Source organism: Cibotium barometz, chromosome 48, assembly GCF_041138505.1.
Source record: "Cibotium barometz isolate CiBa-2024 chromosome 48, ASM4113850v1, whole genome shotgun sequence".
Lineage (NCBI taxonomy): Eukaryota > Viridiplantae > Streptophyta > Polypodiopsida > Cyatheales > Cibotiaceae > Cibotium > Cibotium barometz.
Window position 1 is genome coordinate 44,647,400 of NC_141093.1, and position 25,438 is coordinate 44,672,837.

At 42.4% G+C, this 25,438-nt stretch overlaps 1 protein-coding gene across 1 annotated transcript in view; it reads right to left on the bottom strand.

The window, feature by feature from the left end:
* LOC147611206 (vacuolar protein-sorting-associated protein 37 homolog 2-like) overlaps positions 1-10,975 on the bottom strand; it is a 56,784-nt gene extending 45,809 nt beyond the window's left edge. The window contains exon 1 of the mRNA XM_086785872.1: positions 10,750-10,975. Within this exon, the coding sequence (XP_086641998.1) occupies positions 10,750-10,757 (8 nt within the window). The 5' untranslated portion in view covers positions 10,758-10,975. The remainder of the gene's footprint in view (positions 1-10,749) is intronic.
* Positions 10,976-25,438: the final 14,463 nt, after the last annotated feature.

The window sequence follows — 25,438 nt, forward strand, 5'->3', positions numbered from 1 at the left end:
CCAAGATAATGCATTTTAGCACCTCCTATCCGGTTGCAACCAGGAACACTTCCACATACAAAGGAGATGAAGTTGAGTTGGTCAAATCATATGTATACATTGTATATGGGGACTCCTCGCTTATTACCATGTGCCGAGCTTCCCACACACGCTTGGTACAGGCCGATTTCAAAGAACCTAGTACCAAATGCTGGTTATTTGATACTTTGGTCCACCCAACAATGGTGTATGGGGCACCTTTCTAGGGTGCCAGACCTAGGACAGGAGGACTGGCCGAGAGTGGATAGACTGCAATTTATGATGTTTTCACACATGTTCAAGAGTAAGCCATCAGTGCCACAAGCCATAGTGTTGGCCGAGTTCAGATCAACCCCCCTCGTCATAGATGTCATGTTCCACGTAGTCACATACATATCTACACACTACATAGAGATCGCCTCCAGAGAGTCCTCTAGACAACCAGCATAGTAGGGTCATACCAACAATTGGTTTTAAGTCACATGGCTTTGGGATGGACTGCTGGTTAAATCTAGAACAGCTACACACGAGTGATAAGCTGGGGGAGAACTGCAGACCACTAAGAAAGATTGGGTGGAGGTGGTGAAGAAGCACAAACCCCCGCGGAGCATCATACATGAGACTCTCAAGGAGGAGAAGCACAAACCCCCGCAGAGTACGGGGCTACAGGCGGGGGCTTCCCCAAAGGAGGATGCCATGACGCTTTGCCAGATGCTAGGAGTGGACGGGATTGCCCCCCCCTTTGCAGATACATGGAGGGCAGGAAAGGATATGACACGAGAGCAACCCCTCATCATTAGATTCCCTGATGCCACCAGCAGACACGCCTTCTTAGACAGACGGGCTGCCCTCAAGGGCACACAGGTGTACATGGGAGATGATCTCACTCCAGCACAGGTGGCACACCGGCGTGAGGCGATGGTGACTGTTCATGAGGCCCGCAGAGCAAGCAAGTGGGCTATCTACAGAGATGGTAGAGTCATTATCACTGAGCGCCGTCCCAAATAGGGACGTGGGGTCTATGAGACCAAACACCTGGGGTTGGCAGTATGGAACAACAATGGCATGTTGTGGTCGAATCCACGAGGCTTGAGCGAGATTCTCACAAGCAGGGATGTTTTTTTTTATACAGACTCATCAGAGCCTTGAGAGGGGCTTACCATACATAGCCGGGTATGAGTGGGAGTCAGCTTTTCGAGTTGAGACTCGAGACCCGCACATCAGGAGGAGTACGTGGCTCTTGGGGGGGGGGGGGGGGGGTAGCTATCCTTTTTAGATCCCATCTCCGACAAATTCTCAGCATCGTCCGAAAGGACGAGGATGCACCATATTTTTGGGTGCGGCTATAGCTTAGCAGTGACAGAGTCATCCACATTGCTGTGTGTTATTTTGCACCACACCACTCCCCTTACGCCTCACAACATGGCCAATCACCGTACTTACCATTATATGAGGATATCATGGAGTTCTCACAGTTGGGGGAAGTCCTCTTGCTCGGGGATTTCAACGCCAGGACGGGAAGTCAACAGGTCCCACTACTCGATCTAGACGACCCTATCAGACTACAGGAGCTGGATTGTTGGGTGTTGGACTCACACACTCACACACACAAACCTGCACATTAGGGTTAGGTGCAGGGTAGAGAAGCTCACACACAGAAATGAGAGAGAGAGAGAGAGAGAGAGAGAGAGCCAAAAGTGTGGTATCCACAAAATGCAAGTCAACTCTTGCATGTGTGCCACATCCATATAATATAGAAGTACAAAATATTATATGTTAAGAGTGTCCTTTCACACTTGATGTCCAAGGGGAAAAACCACATGGGAAAAAGTGCCCTTGGTTAAGCCCTGTTCACACATAGCACTACCATAAGTGAGCATATGCCTACATGGACATCACTGACACAGGGCTGAAGCGATCATCACAGGACCGTGAGTAGGTCGCAGTGTGTGGGAGATATTTCTTAGAGCTGGGAGCTACACATGGTCTCGTTATCTATAACGGGATGTCCCGATGGGCCTCCTCTGGCACCCTCACCTCCTTCCCTCACTCAGGAGGTACTAGCACTGTGGACTACCTTATGGGATCTCGGCTTTTGCACACCTTATCCCCAACTTCTCCATTCCGCCACCCCCTTTTGAAGCTAACCATGCCTACCTCTCTTTCACTCTTACCTGCACACCACCTATCCCTCCACCACCCCCCCCCCATCTCACATTACACTCAGGTCCTCTTTGATCACGTGTTTACTCCAACCACATCTACCGCCAACTCCAGGATGTGGAACCTACTATCCCCCTATCCACCCTCGCAACACAACTCACCACCATACTCCACACATCCGCCACAGCTACACGCGGCGGTCTACCGCCAAGCCACCTTGCGGTTCCATGCCCCAGAACGGTTGGTATGATGACGAATGTCAGGCCACACGCTCCCATCTTAAGCACAAGGTACGGATTGGGCAAATCACGAAGCGCCAAGCGCAACGGATTTCTCAACGGCTCACCCAACGCAAGAAACGAGAGTTCTACGCTCGGAAAGTGGATGAGTTATACCGACTTTTCTTAGGGCCGAACTGCAAAGAGGCATGGAGGAAACTCCGAGAACATCGCCCTCCCACACCTATCACCTGACCAGACACATGGCACTCCTATGCACGCTCCCTCTATCATATCCCCCATCAACCACCCCTACCCCCACCACCAGATCCCCGCCCCACCACCTCCACCTTCTTCACAAAGGGCATGGTCCTCAAGGCCATTCGTAGACTATGCAATGGGCGAGCCCACGATCATGAGGAACTCACTGCCGAGTACATCTCGCATGCCCATGATACCCTAGCGCCCCTACTAGCCTACATGTTCAATAGAGCCCTTTGTGAAGGATTTCCACCCTCATGGTCCACCAACACCATCACCCCCATCCTCAAAGCCGGAGATCCACTTGATCCTAATAACTACAGGACGATCATGATTGGCCACACATTGGCCAAGCTCTATGGATCAATGCTAGAGGCGGAGCTCAATTCATTTGCAGAGAGCCAGGGATGTAGAGCCTCAGGACAGGCTGGCTTTCGAAGGGGCTACTCTACCCTTGACCACATCTTCACCCTCCGTTCCATCATCGAGGAGGGTAGAGCACGACACCAGAGGATTTACTGCTGCTTTGTGGATTTCCGCAAAGCTTATGATACTGTACCCCGAGCCCGCCTCTTACACCGTCTATACAGGAGATCGGAGTCCATCTGACATGGTTTGGAGCATCATCGCCCTCTATGAGTCCGTCACCGGACGAGTGAGAGCCCCAGGAGGTACATCACAAAAGATTTCCAACACTACTGGGGTGATACAAGGCTGCCCTCTATCACCCTCTACATTGATGAGATCTCGAGCTTCATTGATGGATTAGGCGGGGCTGGTCCCACACTGGCAAGCATATTGATCCCCATACTACTTTATGCAGATGACATCGTCCTCCTCTCAGACTCAACCGAAGGGCTTCAGAGACAATTGGATGCCTTACATGACTTTTGCACTCAACGGGACCTCTCTGTTAACCTTGGTAAAACCAAGGTAATGGTCTTCAATACCTCTCGCCCCGTCACATCCAGATTGAGCTTCACATATAGAGGGGATCCTGTGGAGATTGTCTCATCCTATGTCTACCTTGGCATCACTTTCAGTGGCCCACACTTTACCATGCTTCCCGCAGCACATGCCAGAGTGACGCGGGCATATGCAGCCTTGAGCTTACTTGAGCAGCAGTGCTTCTAGGCACATTTCCAGAGCCCAGGACGAAGGGCTGGCTTTTTGACACCCTCGTCACACCAGCCTTGATGTACGGAGCAGCTTTCTGGGGGCCAGATTTATCCGATGAGGATTGGCAGCGAGTTGAGAGGCCCCAGGTCATGATGTTCTCCCGTATGATCCGCAACAAACCATCAGTCCCACACCAGATTATCTAGGCAGAGTTTGCTGCAGCCCCGATGGTAGTGGAGGCACTCTTCCACACAGTCACATACCTCCATCGCATCAGTCACATGGATCCCCAAAGGTACCCAAGGCTTGCCCTGGAGTCCTCCAGCAGCTAGCACTTGAGGGGCACCCTCGAGTATGGTATGCACTAGTTTCCACTTGGTTCTCAGTATATGGGCTCTGCATGGACCGCCTACCCCCGCTTCAGTACAGTTTGGACTCCCCTTTTCTCCGACTGTCTCACGAGGATACCAACCGGGTTATCTAGTCAAATCCTCTTAGCCTCTATACACACATTGCACATGGATCACACCCCCGGAGCTCCCCACAAAGATGCACTTTTACACAGACCACTTCCTCACACTCACTGAGGATGGATTCATCCAGCAACCGGGCTACTTGAGTGTTCACATGTCCCATGCCACGCGGATTGCGATTGGCCAGATACGGGTTTCTTCCCACCACCTCTCAGAGTGGAGACAGGTAGAGCTGAGCACATCTTCAGAGCCGGGAAGCTCATACAAACACCCAGAGAGGAGAGGATCTGTCGACTACGCCACACAGAGGTTGAGACGGAGGAGCATTACATATGCCGCTGCCCAGTATACTATGAGATCCGTAGGAGGTTTCACTGTCTATTTCGTGAGGGATTCGGTCCACTCTCCAGGATCATTGACTTCCAGGACCAATGTTGCCTAGGCCTCTTCCTGCTTGAGCTCCGCAGACACAGGGACACCTTCTTGAGACACAGGCCCTAGCCACCCCGCCCCCTCCCTCGGTAGCCAACCATCACTAGTTTCTTCCGGACCCAATAGGTGGAGGACACCAACATAGTTGTTCTTGTGGACCCTCCACGAGCTGCTCTGGACCTACCTCGCCCGAGAGGAGTTACCTCGGACCGAGCCTCTGCACTCCAGCGTGCCCGACGCCCTCGACCCCCCCGCCGGCCACGATCACCTCATCAGCTCCTCCAGATCCAAGACATGCTCCACCGCCGTCAAGCTACCTTTCCACGTGACATAGCTGAGGGAGACCTCTCGGCCATACTCGTCAGCCCCATGCTTGACATTTTGGAGAGTGGTATACCATCTACTCGGAGCTGATGTTGCTCCCATGTTTTTATGTTCTTAGTATTCCATGATGAGTTTCCATGGACAGTTTTGTATCACCCCAATGAGATAGCTATATTTATGTTTTCTTTCTGTTTTATTTTCCATTCCATGATGAGACATGCCATGGACATTATGGTATCACTTTGGTCTCATAAGCCCATTGGGTCTTTAGTAGACGCTCTCTCTCTCTCTCTCTCTCTCTCTCTCTCTCTCTCTCTCTCTCTCTCTCTCTCTCTTACCCTTGAGGATCGGATTTGCCAGCTCTGTCAGTTAGAGCCAGAGACTGAGGAGCACTACATATGTCGGTGCCCAATGTACTACGAGATCCGGGGGCGCTTTCATTGCCTCTTCCGAGATGGATTTGGGCCGTTGTCCAGAGTGATGGACTACTCAGACCAGCGTTGCCTTGGGCTTTTTCTCCTCGAGCTGCGCAGACACTGAGACCACATCCTACGCTCCAGATAGGGGGGACATGTCCAAAACACAAGCCAACGCACCCTTACCGACTTCTTCAGAGCAACAGCGACCCCGTGCACCGTTGACCAGGATTCGACTGGGCCCACACAACCACCTCGAGGAGTCACCCTCGACAGAGCTGGAGAGCTATTTAGAGCACAGCGTCCACGACCCACTAGGCCGCAGCCCCAGCCAATACATTATCAAAGGATACAGGCGAAATTGGCATGATGTCGTGCGGCACGACCTCGACGCTTCCGCCTGTCTATGCTCGATCGACCTATGCGAGACATATGGGATGAGTGCACAGTTATATCAAGCCACTAGTTCCTCTTTGGCCACATGTTATAGCTAGTTGTTTTTCAGTTTATGCTTTTCATTTTCTACTCGGGACATTTAATTTCCTTGAGTTTTGGATGTATCGGTACTTTTGTCTTCTAGGCCACTTTGGCCTCTTGTAGACGTTAATATATCTTTCTTCCTTCTTTCTTTCTCTCTCTATCTATCTATCACTATCTATCTATATATATATATCTATCATTATACATACATACATATATACATACATACATACATACATACACACACACACACATACATATATACATATATATATAATATAACAAACGCCTCTAACATCTCTAAAAAATACGAGTCTTTCGAGGCGCATACCATACCCTCCTCGTACCAAAAGCCTCTAACAACCCTAATGGAGCCAGCTTTGGACGAAGGGAGGTATTGGCAAGTCATCCTCCCGCTTGCCACGTGTACATTGAATATCCAGCATAAGATTCTCAGACCTCAGTATAAAGGGTTAAAAAGAACCCTTAACCTCTCTCATCCCTCCAACACACCTTTTGGTCTGAGGTCGCGCACTGGGATAGAAGGGAGGGAGAGACCCGGCCTCACATTGGCCATCCACCCTCCGGTGGTAGTGTTGTGTGAAGGACTGAGTCATTACACTGATTTGTGCACCGCCATCCACATATACTTCTCCAACACTCACACCTCCACACCAAGCATCAACCGATGGACAGATATCAGGAAGGTCTTCCACAGACATCAAGTCCATTTCACCTTGCGTGGGCTCCTGCTCATTTGCTTTCCTCGGATTTGCCAACCTCTTCCACTCTTTCTTGAGCTTCAAACACAATCCAAGCAATTGGGCGAAAGTTATATTGGCTGCCCTTCCTTTTAAATCTCCCATCAGGGTGTATTCTTCCTGACCTTGATCGATACGCAAATCCGAAGTTTTATAGCGTCTTCTTGGCTTCCTTTTCTTCTTCTCTGGTTGAGGGCTGATGTCGAATTGGACATGTTTTCCCTTCTTAGATGACGGTTCAGATTCTGCCATTGTACTTCTTGTCCTCTTGGCCACAGGCATGATCTCTGGAATGGTCTCCACTCCTATCAAGCTAAGAGCCGGTCCCTTTCCTTTATCTTCTCGTTTAACTCCACTGGTAGAGGACTGATTTGGATCTTTTACCTCAATACTGTGATCTCCTGATCTATCATTAGTTCTTTGCATCACGGGATACATTTCACCACCTACCTTGGGTGGTTTATCACATTGAGGGCTGATATGTCCCCGCTCCCCACAATTCCAGTATTTGACCAAGACAAGCAAGCTTAAGGAGGAACCATTCAACGTTGGATCGTATCTTTAACTTCATAGCCATCATTGAGGAGGCTAGGACACACCAACAGAGGGTTTATTGTAGCATTGTGTATTTCCACACTAGATTTCCGCAAGGCTTTTGATTCGGTCCCTAGGTCATGATTTCTTGGGCGCTTACAAGAGCTCCACAAGGCTAGCTATCCACTCTCTCCCACACTCTTTGGGCTATACATAGATGAGATCTCAAGATTCATTGATCGATTGGCTGTCACAAGTAGATGCAGATGACATAGTCCTCATTTCAAACTCAGTACGGATTGCAACGACATCTGGATGCATTGCACGCTTTTTTGTGATGAGAAACCTCACAGTAAATCTTGGAAAGACCAAGATAATGCATTTTAGCACCTCCTATCCGGTTGCAACCAGGAACACTTCCACATACAAAGGAGATGAAGTTGAGTTGGTCAAATCATATGTATACATTATATATGGGGACTCCTCGCTTATTACCATGTGCCGAGCTTCCCACACACGCTTGGTATAGGCCGATTTCCAAGAACCTAGTACCAAATGCTAGTTATCTGATACTCTTGTCCACCCAACAATGGTGTATGGGGCACCTTTCTAGGGCGCCAGACCTAGGACAAGAGGACTGGCCGAGAGTGGATAGACTGCAATTTATGATGTTTTAACACATGTTCAAGAGTAAGCCATCAGTGCCACAAGCCATATATTGGCCAAGTTCAGATCAACCCCCCTCGTCATACACACTAGCGCAGGGTTAGGTTGGAGGCCGGACACAGTGCACTTAGAGGGGAGATATCCCTAACGTGGGAAAAAGGCATATAAGTGGAGGCATATTTATAGTAATTATAGGGTTAAAAGCTTATGAAAGCATTGGGGCTATTTGTAAAGCTCGTTGGCCTATATAAGCGAAACCTAGCCTCAAAGGTTATTATGATTGTCTGATCTGACATCATTGAGCATGGTCCATTGGGGATGTTCACCAAAACAACACCTATAGGGTGTGGCCTGGTGGTATGGGTCGCTAGGTCTTACTTTAGCTATGGCCTCCTACTCGAGGGTGAGTCCAACGGACTCTGACATCATTGAGCATGGCCCATTGGGGATGTTCACCACGACGACACCTATAGGGTGTGGCCTGGTGGTATGGGACGCTAGGTCTTACTTCAGCTATGGCCTCCAGCTCAAGGGTGAATCCAGAGGACTCTATGGCTAGGAGGTTAGCCTTAAGCCTCGCTCCTACGTGGTTCCACATCAGATAGCTTTACGGCTTGGTCATGGTGGACCTTACCTTGGGAGGTGACCCCATCTTTGCCAAAATTTATTAACAAAGTTTAGCGCAGCATGGCTTCTCTGAGGAGGGGAGAAGAAAGTGTGGGCTGTTCCTTAGTGCGAGGAAATCCTCAAGGTAGACTCCTTTGCCCTTGAAAATTTTCCCTTGTTGGCAGACAAGGATGGTAGAGTAAGTGGGCTGGAAGAGCAAAGAGGAGGGCACAGCAGGCTTGTGTGTCAATGGAATCACCACGAAGGGCTAGGGTTATGGCGGCTAGGGTTTTTGCCTAAGGACCAACCCCAGCCGCCTATGCAAGGCGGCAAGGGCAACCAGTTAAGGGGCACAATTGTTAGCATATTCATCCCCATATGCTGCCCATGTATTTGCCCATATTTGTTCCCTTTTATGGCCCTTGGTTGTGGGGTGGCCGTATTTTTCCCATATTTTTTCCCAGGTCGGGTGATGTTGCTCCAGCCGGCCAGCTCCTTATGCCCCGGTCGGCCGGCCCCTTTTACCTATAAATAGGTGGGCTGGCCTCTCCCCTTTCATATCATTCATATTTGAGTTGTGTGGTTCATGCGTTGACACACTAGCTCTCTTTTGTATCCTTCACTTATGAGACTATTTGGTCTTTTGCTCAGGATTGCTTTCATTGCAGTACATTCAGCTTATTAGCTTCATATCTCTCTCTCTCTCTCTCTCTCTCTCTCTCTCTCTCTTGCACTCTCAGTTCAGCACATACTAGTGCTCCCCTTGCTTCTGCACCGTGCACACTCTATCATGGTATCATCACTCTAGGATCAGCGTTTTTTCTGCTACCCCATATACTGCCTTGTCTACAGCCCTTTCTCCTCTGCGTTTCTTCAGATTTGCAGCCCTCTGGTTGCTGCGTTTTCTGGACAGTTGCTGCTGGTTGCTCTACCTTCACCTGGGCTTCATCGTTTTCAGCCTGAAGGTACCTTCTCTTCAGCGTTTTTCTCATCTGACACACACACATGAACACACATTACATATACATATACACAATACACATCATACACATAAACGTGTTTGTATGTATCTTTATCTCTTCTTGCTATGTATGTATGTATGTTGATCTCTTCTTGTTTTCTGTTGTTTAGGCTTGTCTCACAAACCTTTGGTTGTTTTAACCCTTGGTTTTGTTGCTTTGTTTTATTGCTTGACTTCTATTTAATCACAAGGACAAAAAAAATTCTGCGAGTAAATGGCTAGTCAGGTCGTCACCAATGGTTGGTAGCTTGTCCCTTCACCCTTCGCCACCCCTTCATTCCCAACTACCCCAAACAAATTTCAGGCGCCCACCTAAAATGTAATCCCCCATGGCTCGCCCCCTCTCAAGGCAAAGCATTTGCCTGCTTTATTGATAAAAGTGTAAGAACAAACAAGGTCTACACTGCTGGCTCGTTCTGTAATCCTCATTGAGGACTTAATGGAGCTGGGGATAGGAACCAGATATTGTTGCAGGGCTGCCTCACATCTGCTAAATTCACACTAGAGGGCTGCAGAAAGTGCAGCCTATGGCAGCCACAATACCCAAATCCCACAGCCCATGCTGGTTGCCTCAAGGTGGCTTTTGAGGTTCAAACTCTAACCAATCTTGATGCCATCTTTGCTCCCTTTAAAAGCTCACATTGGCATCTTTTAGTCAAATCTGATGGAATACCCAGCTTGACTTGAAGCATAGACAAGACAAAGGGCGAGAATCTGAAGCTCTCAATCACACAATGGCACTCTACACCTAATGTTTAACATCAGAGTGATGCAATCAGGGTTGCTATACCCACAATTCACGAGCACAGCTTGGATGCACCCACATGTTCCACTTTGTCCAAAACGTTCTCCTCACAGATAAATGCCTTTCTCTGCACCTTGGATGCACCCACATTGTCAAGAGGTTCACAAGGTAATTATTGGGGGGGAAACATCCACCTCACCATTACATGCCAGGATTCAGTTCTGTAAGATCACTCTTCCACTTGAAAAAGGAAACAATATGTTGCAAGAATTCTTTGTACGGCCATCTCACAGGCATAAACAGAAACAATTCACACTGCCATTTAGAAGAATGTTTCAATGTACATCCCTTGAACCTCTGCCCATATTTCAAAACTCTTGCAATCAGACCGGCTGTTATCAATCGGCCAAAAAGACGCCTAGTTGGATATTTATGGATGGCCGCGAATAAATTAAAATTTTGTGCTTTTTACGCAATACCGGTGAAAGCAGATCGACAAAGAAAGGGCATACCTGAACATGGCGCCAACAACACGTTCTGTGGAGTTCCTCCCTGCTTTTCACCTGATCTAGAGATCGTTGTTGATGCTGTTGTGAATTGCGATTGAAAGACGAACAGCAGCCAAAAGTTCTGATGAAGAGGGTGTCGCGTCGGTAACGCCAACGTGGCGAGGCTGGCCGCTACAAGAGCTGTAAGCCTAACGCCTAGGTCTTCTCTCCCTTTTTCTGGCAAGGAGTCAAATTTAAATGAAGTTCATGATTTATGTTGAAATAGTTACATAATTATGTTTACATCATTGCTTATTATATTATATTTGGAGGACTCAAGTTTTGTTTTTTGGCGGAACAATAGATATTGGAGGAGTCAAGTTTAAATGATGTTTATAATTTACAATGAAGTAAATTATGTTTACAATGCTTTTAGCCAAGGGGAAGAGGGGAATTTGTAGTGAAGAGGGTTTGAGGGAGGACAAACCTAAATGTGGGACCAAAATATTTATTTGCTATTAATTAATTAGTGAGAGAGTGGTGACCTTAGGTGAAAGGGAAAACCTTAGCATTTGGCAAGGTTGAAGGTTTAATAAAAAGACGTGCAGTTGTGCAATTGATAGGATGTTTAAAAAAAATAAAAATAATTATCCATCATGAACTTTTGAGATGCTTCTCTCATTGCCTCTATTTCATATTAATAGACGAACGCTACGTGCTGATCGTGAGGCTTTTTGCCTCCGTGCGAGAGAGAGAGAGAGAGAGAGAGAGAGAGAAAGAAATATGTTTGTTCATATTATCCATCTGAACTATGCGAGAGGGTTAAGCGTGATTATGTGCAGCGATGCTTTAGTTGAGAGAGAGACCACGACGACAATGAGAGAAAGAGAGCACGACGATGAGAGAGAGAGAGATTAAAAAATTTCCTTCGTTGCGTGTGCGCGACTGTGAGCAAACGTTCCCCCAAAAAAAGAAATTTAAGGGTGTTGTGTGCTCGCTAAGGTTTCCACCTTAGAGCGCTAATAATTAATTAGTGCCCATAAGGGTGCTAATTAATTATTAGCACGCTAGCCGAAATATGGGAGTAATATATTAATACATTAATATGTATTATACTAATATGGAGTCCCACAAAACAGAAGATGAGCAGAGTATGAGCATTTGTCAAAGATGTTAAATGAGGAAGATTACTCCAGATTTTTTCCCTTAAGAAAATACTTGCAACCTTAAGAAAACACTTGCAACCTTGTCAAATAGTAGTAAAGACTTAGAATATTCTTATTTAATCGATAAAGTTTCCCAAAAAAGACCAACTGGGGATCTTATTGCAAGACATTGTGAGAGGAGTTGTTTCTTGGTTTAGTCGAAGCTTGTTTTAGTCAAGGATCTTGGAATCTAATGGTGGATTAATTTTTTTATCTAGGAAATGTTGATTTTTAGGAGATTCTTATAAATTGCTCATGTGGTGGTGGAAGTGGCACACTCGGCTCTTTATTGTAAGGTTGTTGTTACTCCTTTTCCATACACATTTTGTAATCCCCACCTTAGCTTAGGTATTTCACATTGCATATGGCCAGGGGCCCACCTTTGTAATGGAAGCCAACCATATAAGGCTTGTATGTATGAAGAGAACATGTTTTAGGCACCCCATAAGTGTGGGCGATGACCGGGCAAAGTACACGGGACCTCAGGAAGCGTGCCAACAGAAAACTACAAACGCAAGATGACACCAGATTGGGTCCCAACTGCCCCCCCAAAAGCATCGTCGCTTGAATATTTTTATAGATTTTATTCCATCAAAAAATAGGGTACATGGCTATTTTAGCCCAAGCTTGCTCTACAAGCTTTCTAGCATATGTGCTAGGAATATAGCAACGCCATGCCATGCACAAGCGTGCATAAATAATTTGTACAAACATTTGGCACATGGTCAACAAAAATAATTCATTAAATAACCTTGTACACTTTTGCACATTAAATCAAGCATATTTTTCTACAGTTATTATGCATCAAAATATGATAAAATATATACCTATAACAGTCTTCCAGTTTGAGGAAACAACTGTCCTTAGTTGCATAGAAAAAAAGGCTACAGCAAAACAGCATGCTCTCGTAGCTATCGACGCCATAACCTACAAGGTAAACTCGGGGGTCCGAACATGGCTCAGAGGCTAATCATGCATGGCTCAAAGACTAATTATGCATGGCTCAGAGGCTTAGGTGAACATAAATTGCAACAATAAAACTCGTGCAACACCTAAATTGGTGACCCTTGCACTCATCATCAAATCACAAAAAATAGACAAGATCCCTTATGTGCGACATATGCACTCCTCATCAACTATTTTCTCAAACGTAAACATATTAGTTGTTCCAATTAATTTCCTTTCTCTCTAATTAATCCCAATATGAAATGTTGATAGGCACAAACACAACATACACTTACCACTTGTTTCACTATAATGAGAGTATCATTATACACATCATCTAGCATGGAGTGTGTTGCCACTTGTTACACTTTCAATTAGAATGGCACCATCAATTGCATAAACCACTTGTTTCACTTCGACCGTGTGTAGTTGTCTAGCATAGTCCACTTGTTTCACTTTGACCACAATATAGTTGTCAAGCATGGCACTGCTTGTTACACCTCAACAACATACACATGTCAAGCATAGTCTCGAGCTATGCCAATACCACTAGGTAACCAGTATTTAATGTGGAGTCACCCACGATACCAATTCACTAGGATGGCACACTAGCGTCCGAGCATCCCCATACAACTAAAAGGTGGACATTATGTAATATCCCTCCTACTTGGATAAGTAACTAACCTCAGTTGTATGTTTTCTTATTGTGAGCAAAGGAGATCAATTGTCATATAATATATAAATTCAAGTATCTTCTCTAATTTATAACAAAAGACATTGTATCAACAAGGAGTTCTACGTGTAATAAATTCAATTGTCCCATACCACCAAAAATTATCCCACATAAATCTACCAATAAGTATGCATCGAAATACTTCACACAAGATTAATCTCGTGTCCCATACCACAAGACTAATATATAGTGAAATATTATAAAGTATAGTTCAAGATGGAAGAGCCAGTTCCTCCAACAAGTTCTACTTTTAATGCATAAGAACTCTCTTTGAATTTTACAAAAAGTCTTAAATAAAATTTATTGTAGAGATAATCAAATGAATATGTTACTCTAAGAGTCGGAGTAGTCGTCGTGGTAGTCTTGTTCTTCATCATTGTCAATCATATTGAGTCCAAGTGAAATAAACTTAAATAACAAATATTAAATAAAATTTGATGACGTGAAATAAAATCCAAAAGTATGAGAGTTTTACCTTGATGTACTGTTGGCTACAAAATGAAAAAGTTAAGAGAAATAGAGAATTTAAAATAATTTATGAATAACTGAGAATGTAATTACTTAATTAAGATGAGGACTTATCGTAAGTCAAGCTGATAATTGTCCGGAAACTCTACGTGGCTTCCATGGATAGAAATCATTGGAATAACCCAAATCGCATGTCCCTGCAGAGCTGAGAAAATATCAAAAACCATGAAGTTCAAAGGAAGAGAGAATAACAATAGTCGCTTAAAAAATATATACTCTTTCTCTCTCTTCTTCTTCTCCTCTTCTCTTTCTTCTCTCTCCTCCTCCTCTTCTTCTTCTTCTTCTTATTCTTTCTCCTGGAATAACCCAAATCGCAGGTCCCTGTAGAGCTGAGAAAATATCAAAAACCATGAAGTTCAAAGGAAGAGAGAATAACAATAGTCGCTTAAAAATATGTATACTCTTCTTTCTCTCTCTTCTTCTTCTCCTCTTCTCTTTCTTCTCTCTCCTCCTCCTTTTCTTCTTCTTCTTCTTCTTTCTCCTCCTCTTCTTTCTTTCTCTTCTTCTTCTTCTCCTCCTCTTCTCTTTCTTCTCTCTTCTCCTCCTCCTCTTCTTCTTCTTCTTCTTCTTTCCTCCTCTTTCTTCCTCTTCTTTCCTCCTCCTCCTCCTCTTCTTCTTCTTCTTCTTCTCCTCCTCTTCTCTTTCTTCTCTCTTCTCCTCCTCCTCTTCTTCCTCTTTCCTCTTCTTCTTCTTCTCTCTCCTCCTCTTTTGTTTTTTTCTTCTTGCGCCTCGCCTAGCGTTACCACACAGTTCCTAGACTATCTCATATGGCATTTTGATGCTTGGTCAAAAGGGGTATAAGGGGTAGAATGCAAGGTTGTATTTGTTCGTCTCTTGAGAAGACGCTCGAACACCTGCTCCTGCTAGTCTTCGTTGTACGATGTTTGTCTGTAATGTGCCCTGCCATAAGAGCTGCCGCTCGTCGATCCCCGTTGCCCTGTTGTGGCGATTGCGTGGCTGGTTTTCAATGCCGCGACGGGCGGTCTTGTTCACCGACGCTCTAACACATCGCCATCACGTCATTGGGCTTCTAGGGGCTCGTGCCGTCGTTCCTCACCTTCGCACAAAAGATGACCTATTGGTCCCGGGCCATTTGAGTGCCTAAAAACACACACCTTTTTGCCAAAGCGTAGCCAGACTGAAACGAGAAAGTACACATGACCTCGGGAAGTGTACCAATAGAAAAATACAGATGCGAGATAACACCAGATTGGGTCCCAACTACCTCCCAAGCGTGTATCCAAAAAGCATCCCCGCTTGAGTATTTTTAAAGATTTTATTCCATCAAAAATAGCTTACATGGCTATTTTAGCCCAAGCTTGCTCTACAAGCTTTCTATTTACAAAAATAGCTCAAACACTAGAGCTTGTTCACACACTAAGTGTAAATAATTACAACTCTTCTAGCATATGTGCTAGGAATATAGCAACGCCATGCACAAGCGTGCATAAATAATTTGTACAAACATTTGGCACATGGCCAACAAAACTAATTCATAAAATAAGTTTGTGCACATTCGTACATTGAATCAAGCATATTTTTCTACGATTATTATGCATCAAAAATATGATAAAATATATACTTGAATAATAGCACATGTATATAAGTGACTTATAAGGGTGTGGAAGGTCACTTTTGGCAACACAATCTACAGTTGAGCTTAAGCTTGAGAGTTCCTCTATTCTTACTTGTCTTGTTATCTTCTTGTTTCTTGCATGCTTCCATGTCTATGTAAGTTCTTGGCTATGGAGTCTTGTAGAGCTTGCTTGCATGTGTGAGTGCTTGAGAGTTTCTCTACAATAAAGCTCAAGCTTGAGAGTTACTCTATTCTTACTTGTCTTGTTATCTTCTTGTTTCTTGCATGTTTCCATGTCTATGTAAGTTCTTGGCTATGGAGTCTTGTAGAGCTCGCTTGCATGTGTGAGTGCTTGAGAGTGTATCTACAATAAAGCTCAAGCTTGAGAGTTACTCTATTCTGACTTGTCTTGTTATCTTCTTGTTTCTTGCATGCTTCCATGTCTATGTATGTTCTTAGCTATGGAGTCTTGTAGAGCTTACTTTCTTGCATGTGTGTGTGTGTGTGTATATGCATGAGATGCTTGCTTGATTCTTACTTTGAGAATAGCTAGGTGTGGAGAGAGAGAGAGAGAGAGAGAGAGAGAGAGAGAGAGATGGAGTAAGTAGAGAGGAATCTTGCTAGCTTCTCCCTCTTGTGTGGTTGGATTACGAAGGTCCAAGCATTGCATTAGTAGAGCTTGACGACTTGACGACCCTTTAGGTCTCCATTAACAAGCAATTCATTGTCAACTACTCTAAACGAGTTAGGACTCCTTGGTATGTTGTGAGACTACAACTTCTCTACACAAGAGGTGCCACTCTGCCGGGGAGTAGACCTAGTGCTAGAGTGGAATTATGACATTCTAATGATACATTGGTTATTTTTTCTTTCCCATGAGTCACAAAACCTATGGTAGGGTGATTATGTGTTGAGTTTAGCGTGTGATTTGGAGTGTAATGGTGTGTCTTGTGTGAGTAGATTAAGATTTCCTAAAACATAACCCTTTTCTTGTGTTTTTGTTGTTTTTACTTCATTTGGTAGTAAGATGGTTAGTTGAGTTGACCTCCCCCTTGCAAGATTGAGGTTAGCAATCTCTCTTGTTAGGCTTTTCCATTGATATATTGAGCATTAGATTAGGTTAAGTAGGTTAATTAGACTAAATTAAGAAATTTTCCACCATGTCCAAAGGGGAAAATTTGACTCATTCTTTCAATTAATCCCCAATAATTATTCATTTTGATGTTTGCATGGTAAAATAACCATTTTGGAACCATTGCTAAACTAGGTACCAAGCAAAAAGCAAGGGAAAAATAGGGGAAAACTCGTAAAGTGGAGTCGTGGATCTCAGTCAGATTTTTTTGATATGAGAGAAGGATTGTTTGGGGTAGAATCGCTCGATCAAACTGCTGGAGTCATATTTTTTTGGCCAAGTAGGTACAGTCGTTTTGCATAGAAAAGGAGAATCTCTTTTGCAAGTGCCATAATGAGCCTTAAAATTGGCAATTTATCACCACTAAATGTGGATGGACATGGGTACGAGTACCTCATTAACCTGTAAAATCTACAGGGAATATTTGGTAGACGTTACAGTCGAGGCACTGCCTAACTAACACTTATTACAGTTTGTAGTGGATAGTTGAATCGGTCAATCTTAAAAAGTACAATCACAAATCCCATAATCAAATCAGTCGATCCTAAAAAGTACAATCACAAATCCCATAGTAGAATCGCCCATTCAAATTCTCGAATCATGGATCAAGTCAGATCGCTACCCAAGGGTTGAATCATCCAAAAACTAGAACTATTGGAGTCAGATCATTCCGATTCCAAAAGTAGGATTGTTAGCTCTCAAAATGTTCTAACAAGAATTATTTGGCTCGAATTGTTCCAGCAAGAATCATTTTTAGTAGAGTCATTCTATCTAGAATCATTTTCAAGGTGAAACATTTTTTACTAGAATCATTCCAACAAGGATCGTTCCATTTGGAATCATTTTGGCTAGAAAGGTTTCTAGTGGAATATTTTTTAAGGATGGGATTTTCATAGGAGAATTATTCAAGTAGGATTGTCAATCCTACTAGGTAAAATTCCATAGGCATCAAAAAATCAGAAAACTTATGGTGCAAGGAATTTGACCATAACCTTAGACTTTGACCTATAATTGGAGAAAAATCATCAAAAATATTAAACATGCTAAAAATACCAAAGCATTGACCTAGAAATTCATAAAAAGAATCTCAGCCAAGCGATTATGTGATCTAGCATCCATTCTTAGTGTGAGATCCTTAGTGGTACCTTAGAGTGTCTTGTTCTAAGGTTAGAAGGCTCGTTTACTAGAGTAACTGAATGTAGGTCTAGTAGATACTTTCCCTTGATTGAGGCATCACCTTTTAGGTGACTCTAGTTAGAAATCTAAGGGAGGTGGAGAGATTCATGGGCTCTAGATGCCCCCCTCTTGAGCCTATATAAACAAGGCACACTAATCACTCTTATGAGCTAAGTGGAGAGAGTAATTCCCATGCTTTTTGGAATTTTCATTAGCATGTGTTTATGTGATGCTTTGTGGTGACCTTGAGTACATTCTATTGCTCGTTGGTTACGTCTCATTCTTATCTAAGTGGTTGCATGTGTTGCTCTATTTGTGTGAGTTTGCTTATGTGATAACCATCTCCATTGTGTGATTCATTCAATCATTGTCAAGCTTAAGCTCACACCATGTCTTTTAACATGGTATCAGAGCTACCCTTCTTGGGAGCTCCCTCTATGTGAGGAGTGTGTGGGTGTTTGAGTGATTAGTTCATTAGCATCATACTTGTGTGGAGTTCATTGTATCCTTTGGTTGATCAAGTAGCCTTGCTTCATTAAGTAGCATTTAGAGCTAGAAGAAAATTCATTAATCTTAGTTTTTTGGTGAGCATTGTTTTGTGCATTGACACCTTGTGTGCACTCTCGTCCCATTGCATTAGTGTGGGTGGCCCACACTAGTTTGAGGGAGGGGAATAGTCCCATAACTTCACTTGCTTAATTGAGTGACACAATGGAGTGAATAAGAGTCTCAAAACAATGGCATTGCATCTATCAACTTAAGTGATGGGAATCATTCTTCTTATTAGTGATCATTAGAAGGGTGGATACTTTGTGAGTCCTCTTCTGAGTTTGCATAGTGTAGGAAGTGTAATAGCCAGTCCATTCTCTGTGTGATTAATCTTCTCAATAATAAGAGAGAGCAAGAGAAAATTTGAGAGAGAGAGAGAGAGAGAGAGAGAGAGAGTGAGAGAGATTATTTTTCTTGTGGCATTCCTAGAGAGGTAGAGAGGAAGTTATGTGTATAGCTCTAAGTGAGCTAGGAAGAGTGCTCTGTGTGAAGCTTTGAAATGAGCTCCAATTAGCTCAAAGTGGCTATTTACAGCAGTAAGGCATCTTGCAAAATAGTGGAAAATTTGATTGTGTAAGCTCCTCCTCCAATAAGTGAGTTCCTCTACGTGTAAGAAAGATCATCTTTTGTGAACTGAGTTAAGAAGGCAAAATCATTGGACAACAGCTACTTTCCATCTTTGAAGCATTATGCAACTCTGTGGGGACGGGTGTGTGTAGAAACCTCACCTAAACAAGTCTTAAGTGGTGGTTGAAATCCAAGACCACAAAGTTGAGCTCCAAGCTCACAAAGAAGACGACTTGTCCTTCTATTGTATGTGTTCTGATGAAGAGCTGGCACTGATTTTGAGAAAACTTCAAATGCCTTTCTTTTTAAAAAGCGGAGAGTTTTTCTAAAGTTTCAAAACCTTCATGTTAAGTTTGAACATTTTACTACTATGCCTAAGGCTATGAAGGGCACCCTCATTGATTTGTGAGAAAGGGTGAGTTGGACAAATATAAACCTATGTGAGATGATACTTAGTGATACTTTGTGTTTGATATTCTTTGTGATCATATCCTAGTAAATTCCTCATTTATAAAGGACTCTCCCATCTGAAGTGTGAACACATGGTGTGCAATAATGCCTAGATTCATTAAAACCAAAACTAAATCCCAAGTACAAAAATTAAAGCATTCACTCCACGAAAATATCCAAGGTTAAATTAAAGCCAAATTACCTAGAGTGGTCAGAGTTCATGTGAACACATCTTCATCCGTCTGGTGAAGGGATTCTTGAGTGAAGTTCCTTGTTGTGACAACCAGCTCCATTATTGTAAAGTCCTATAACTATAAAGGACTTCCCTATTTGTGTAATTTGGGAACACTTTGTGTGTAAGGTTGAGTACCATGGCAAATATGGTGGGAAATATGTTTGATAAAATAGATAAATTTGATGGATCCAAATACCATATTGGTGCATCAAAATGCAAATGTGTCTCAGAGAAAAGACATGTGGGGGAGTGGTCAATGACACTTAAAAGAGGCCAAATAGAGATCCAAAACTCATTACCAAGTGGACTATTTTAGACTCCAAAGCATTATCCCTCATCATTTGTGGGCTAGGTGATAGCCAAATCCATCAAGTGAGCTCATCAAAGACTTCCAATGAAGCATGGCTTAGGCTCAAGTCCATCTTTGGGAAAACCAATGTAGCTGCTAGGTTCTTCTTAATTAAGAAACTTTACAGGATGAAAAGGATGAAAAAACCAGTGTTGCTTCTCATGTTAATGGCATTCGATGTATAATTGATCAACTTAGTGGTGCAGGTGTTACCATTGATGAAGAGGAGGCCATCTATGTGTTGCTCTCCAACATGCTTCCTTGTTATGAGCAGTGTGTCTCACTGTGATAGCAAATTAAACCAATCATACTCTTACCTCGTTCTAGAGGAAACCTGCATTGAGGGTTCCAAAGCCTCAGCTTCTTTAACACCAGTTCAAATGGAGCATGCCTATTCCGTACAGTCCAGGACAAGAAGACCAAGGCTCCTCGCACTTGCTATTATTGCAAAAAGAAGAGCCACATCATCAAAGATTACTTCAAAAGAAAAAAGGATGAAGAGGAGAAAGATAAGGGCAAGGCAAAGCAACCAGAGAAGGAGGAGGCAAAAGAAACTAGAGAAGGAGGAGGCAAACTTCTCTAACACATTATTCTAGCAATTGCTATGTATAACATTTTAGCCTGTGGGGCATTATTTTTATCTTAGTGATCTTTGTGGTAGATCTGATCCAAGTATACCCTGCATGGTATGGATGCTTGATCAAGGGAGGGTGTTAGAAAATATCTGATCTAGCATCCATTCTTAGTGTGAGATCCTTAGTGGTACCTTAGAGTGTCTTGTTCTAAGGTTAGAAGGCTCATTTACTAGAGTAACTGAGTGTAGGTCTAGTAGATACTTTCCCTTGATTGAGGCATCACCTAATTGAGGATACAAGGTTGTGCATGAATATCAGGTCACGATGCTATGATTGGTCTTGTTAAGCATTATTCTGGTTTTTTCCAAAAATTTTAACTAGGGATGAGCATGGCTCATAATACGGATTCAATATCATTTATGATATATTTCTAGTTTTTTTGTGTGTGATGATCCTGTAAATATTTTATGATTAATACCAATTGTTTAAGCAGTAGATGTGGATTGATCTAGGCATATGGAGATATATCCTTAAGCTAATTTGGCCCCAAATCTCATTCACATGTATTGATAGAATACCAAATATGGATGCACATTACTTTTTCCTTAATCTATATGCCCGACATATTATTAATAGGCCTATGTCAGGTCATGCATGGCTGATGGTATTCAATGCTGATTCAATAAACTAATACATTAGCACTATGCGGACTTTGAAAATTTTGTTAGGCCTCAATATAGGCCAAAGAATTTGACAATACAGCTCATAATTTAAGAACTTAACCCTTGGTTTAGTTAGATAAAGGGGAGGTCATGTGCAAATGAGAATGTACACAGCTTCTCTTGTCAAAATAGTAACCGCTCGGAAGCTGCCATTAGAACGTATTTCATAATACTACTAATATGTAGTGACATTGATGATTTTTTTTTACATATAGGTGCCTTTTTGAATTCATGCAAAAAGATCTTCTAAGACAAGCTTAACATGACTACCAATCCTCTGAACAATATGTGGATTGTTGTGATACTTCTAGAGATTATCTTTAGAGATACCCAAGTGCTTATACCTTGATAGGCTGTAAACAGATAAATTTAATTTGTTCTGCTGATATGATTGGAGATATCTACTGGTTCTTTTGGGATTACTGAGAAGCTAGTTGTTTTTTCATATTATAAGAAACAATATTAGATCTCTTTATAGAGATCACTAGGTAGCCAATTATCTTCCAATTTTTTAATTATCACTTTACTTTGGGATGATACTATATTCTAGACATATCAAGGGGAATGATCCCATCATTGCATAAACTAGGTTGTTTTGGGTAACATCTATAACATGTGATAGGTCCTTTGACACCTGCAAGACACACACATGCTAACTCTTTGTATGTCTGTTTGGATGGATGTAGGTAACAGGATCTATTATCTCAAAATATTTTTGTGGTTTATGCTCTACAACAAAAAATTCTTTTTCACTTAATGGAGTCACTGGCTCCACATACTTCTAACATGATTATTGTACACAAATCTATTGTTATATAATCATGTTTAATGTTTTTACTGTGGTTAAGAATAAGGTTCTTGGAGTTTTTCTAATTGCTAATGTAGAAGACTGAAAACACATACATTATACATACATATAGATATATACATACACATAAACGTGTTTGCGTGTATGTATCTTTATCTCTTATTGCTACGTATGTATGTATATATGTCTATCTCTTCTTGTTTTGAGTTGTTTAGGCTTGTCACAAACCTTTGGTTGTTTTAACCCTTAATTTTGTTGCTTTGCTTTATTGCTTGACTTCTATTTACTCATCCACGAGGATTAAAAAAATAGAAGGATAGGCAAGGAACAGTAGCCTAGTCCTCATAAGATAGAGGCTTATCTTTCTAATCTAGTCCCATCCACCTAGCCTTGAGTAACACATTAGAATCCTAAACTACCTCTCTTATCAACTTGGTCTAAGTCTCCTCTTGATGTAGACATTTAGGTAGATTCATGTTTGTCCTTGCTTTAGCATGAGTGGGTAAGTGTAGAATCCCAATGCCTCCTTCCCTCTTAGGCAAACTCATCTTATCCTAGGCTAGCCAGGCTACAGCTTATTGCAAGACATCATGAGAGGAGTTGTTTCTTAGTTCAGTCAAAGCTTGTTTTTGTCAAGGATCGTGGAATCTAATGCTAGATCAATTTTTTTAATCTAGGAAATGTTGATTTTTAGGATATTCTTATAAATTGCTCATGTGGTGGAAGTGGCACACTTGGCTCTTTATTGTAAGGTTGTTGTTGCTCCTTTTTTCGTACACATTTTGTAATCCCCACCTTAGCTTAGGTATTTCAAATCGCATATGGCTAGGGGCCCACCTTTGTAATGGAAGCCAACTATATAAGGCTTGTACGTATGAAGAGAACATGTTTTGGGCACACCACCATATGTGGGGGTGATGACCAGCTAAAGCCCACATGTATATAAGTGACTTATGAGGGTGTGGTAGGTCACCTTTGGCAATGCAATCTACAGTTGAGCTCAAGCTTGAGAGTTCCTCTATTATTACTTGTCTTGTTATCTTCTTGTTTCTTGCATGCTTCTATGTCTATGTAAGTTCTTGGCTATGGAGTCTTGTAGAGCTTGCTTACTTGAATGTGTGAGTGCTTGAGAGTTTCTCTACAATTGAGCTCAAGCTTGAAAGTTGCTCTATTCTTACTTGTCTTGTTATCTTCTTGTTTCTTGCATGCTTCCATGTCTATGTATGTTCTTAGCTATGGAGTCTCATAGAGCTTGCTTGCTTGCATGTATGTTTGTATATGCATGAGGTGCTTGCTTGCTTGATTCTTGCTTGATTTCTTACATGCTTCCATGTCTATGTATGTTCTTAGCTATGGAGTCTCGTAGAGCTTGCTTGCTTGCATGTATGTCTGTATATGCATGAGGTGCTTGCTTGCTTGATTCTTGGTTTGAGAATAGCTAGGTGTGGAGTGTGTGTGTGTGTGTGTGTGAGAGAGAGAGAGAGAGAGAGAGAGAGAGAGAGAGAGAGAGAGAGAGCTTGCTAGCTTCTCCCTTTTGTGTGGTTGGTTTACGGAGGTCCAGGAATTGGATTAGTAGAGATTGAGGCTTGACAACCCTTAAGGTCTCCATTCCCATGAGCAATTCATTGTCCACGACTCTAAACGGGATAGTACTCCTTGTTATGTTGTGAGACTACAACTTCTCTACACAAGAGGCACCACTGCCAAGGAGTAGAGCTAGTGCTAGAGTGGAATTAGGACATTCTAATGATCCATTGGTTATTTTTTCTTGCCCATCAATCATAAAACTTATGGTAGGGTGATTGTTTGCTAAGTTTAAGGTGTGATTTGAAGTGTAATGGTGTGTCTTGTGTGAGTAGATTAAGCTTTTTCTAAACCATAACCCTTTTCTTATGTTTTTGTTATTTTTAACTCATTGGTAAGTAAGATGGTTAGTTGAGTTATTGCTCCCCTTGAAAGATTGAGGTTAGCAATCTCTCTTGTTAGGCTTTTCGATTGATATCATGAGCATTAGATTAGGTTAAGTAGTTTAGTTAGACTAAATTAAGAAATTTTCCACCGTCTAAAGGGGAAAAATTAGCCCATTCTTTTAATTAATCCCCAATAATTATTCATTTTGATGTTTTCATGGTAGAAGAACTATTGCTAAACTAGGTACCAAGCAAAAAACATGGGAAAAATAGGATATAAAGTGGAATTGTGGATCCCAGTCGGATCGTTTTGATCCAAGAGAAGGATTGTTTGGTAGAATCGCCCGATCAAACTACTAGAGTCAAAAAAATTTGACCAAGTAGGTACAGTTGTTACATATAAGAGGAGAATCGTTTACAAGTACCATAATGAGCCTTAAATCGGTAATGTATCACCACTAAATGTGGATGGACACGGGTACTATTACCTCAGTAACCTGTAAAAACTATAGGGAATATTTGGTAGATGTAATAATCGAGGCACCGCCTAACTAACACTGACAGTTTGTAGTGGGGATAGTCAAATTAGTCGATCCTAAAAAGTACAATCACCAATCCCATAGTAGAATCACCCAATAAATCATGGATTAATTCACATCGCTATGCAAGGGTTGAATCATCCAAAATCTAGAATTGTCACAGTCAAATTAGTCGATCCTAAAAAGTACAATCACCAATCCCATAGTAGAATCACCCAATAAATCATGGATTAATTCACATCGCTATGCAAGGGTTGAATCATCCAAAATCTAGAATTGTCACAGTCAGATCATTCTGATTTCAAAAGTAGGATCGTTAGCTCTCAAAACGTTCTAACAAGAATTGTTTGGCTCGAATTGTTCTAGATTGTCGATCCCACTGGGGTAAAATTCGAGAGGCATTAAAAAATAAAAAAACTTATTAGTGCAAGGAATTTGACCAGAACCTCGGACTTTGACCTGTTAAATCTTGGAGAAAAATCATAAAAAATATTAAACGTACTAAAAATACCAAAACATTGAAAACTAAGAAAAATCACAAAAATATCAAAAAGTACCAAAAAATTAGATAATTTAGAAAAAGTTTAGAAAACTCAAAAAAACATCAAAAAACTTGGAAAATCATAAAAAGAATCTCAACAAGCGATTATGTCTTTCAACCAAGTGCTTATGCATTTACGTTCCATGCCGAATCATTGCAACTTCATTCTAGAA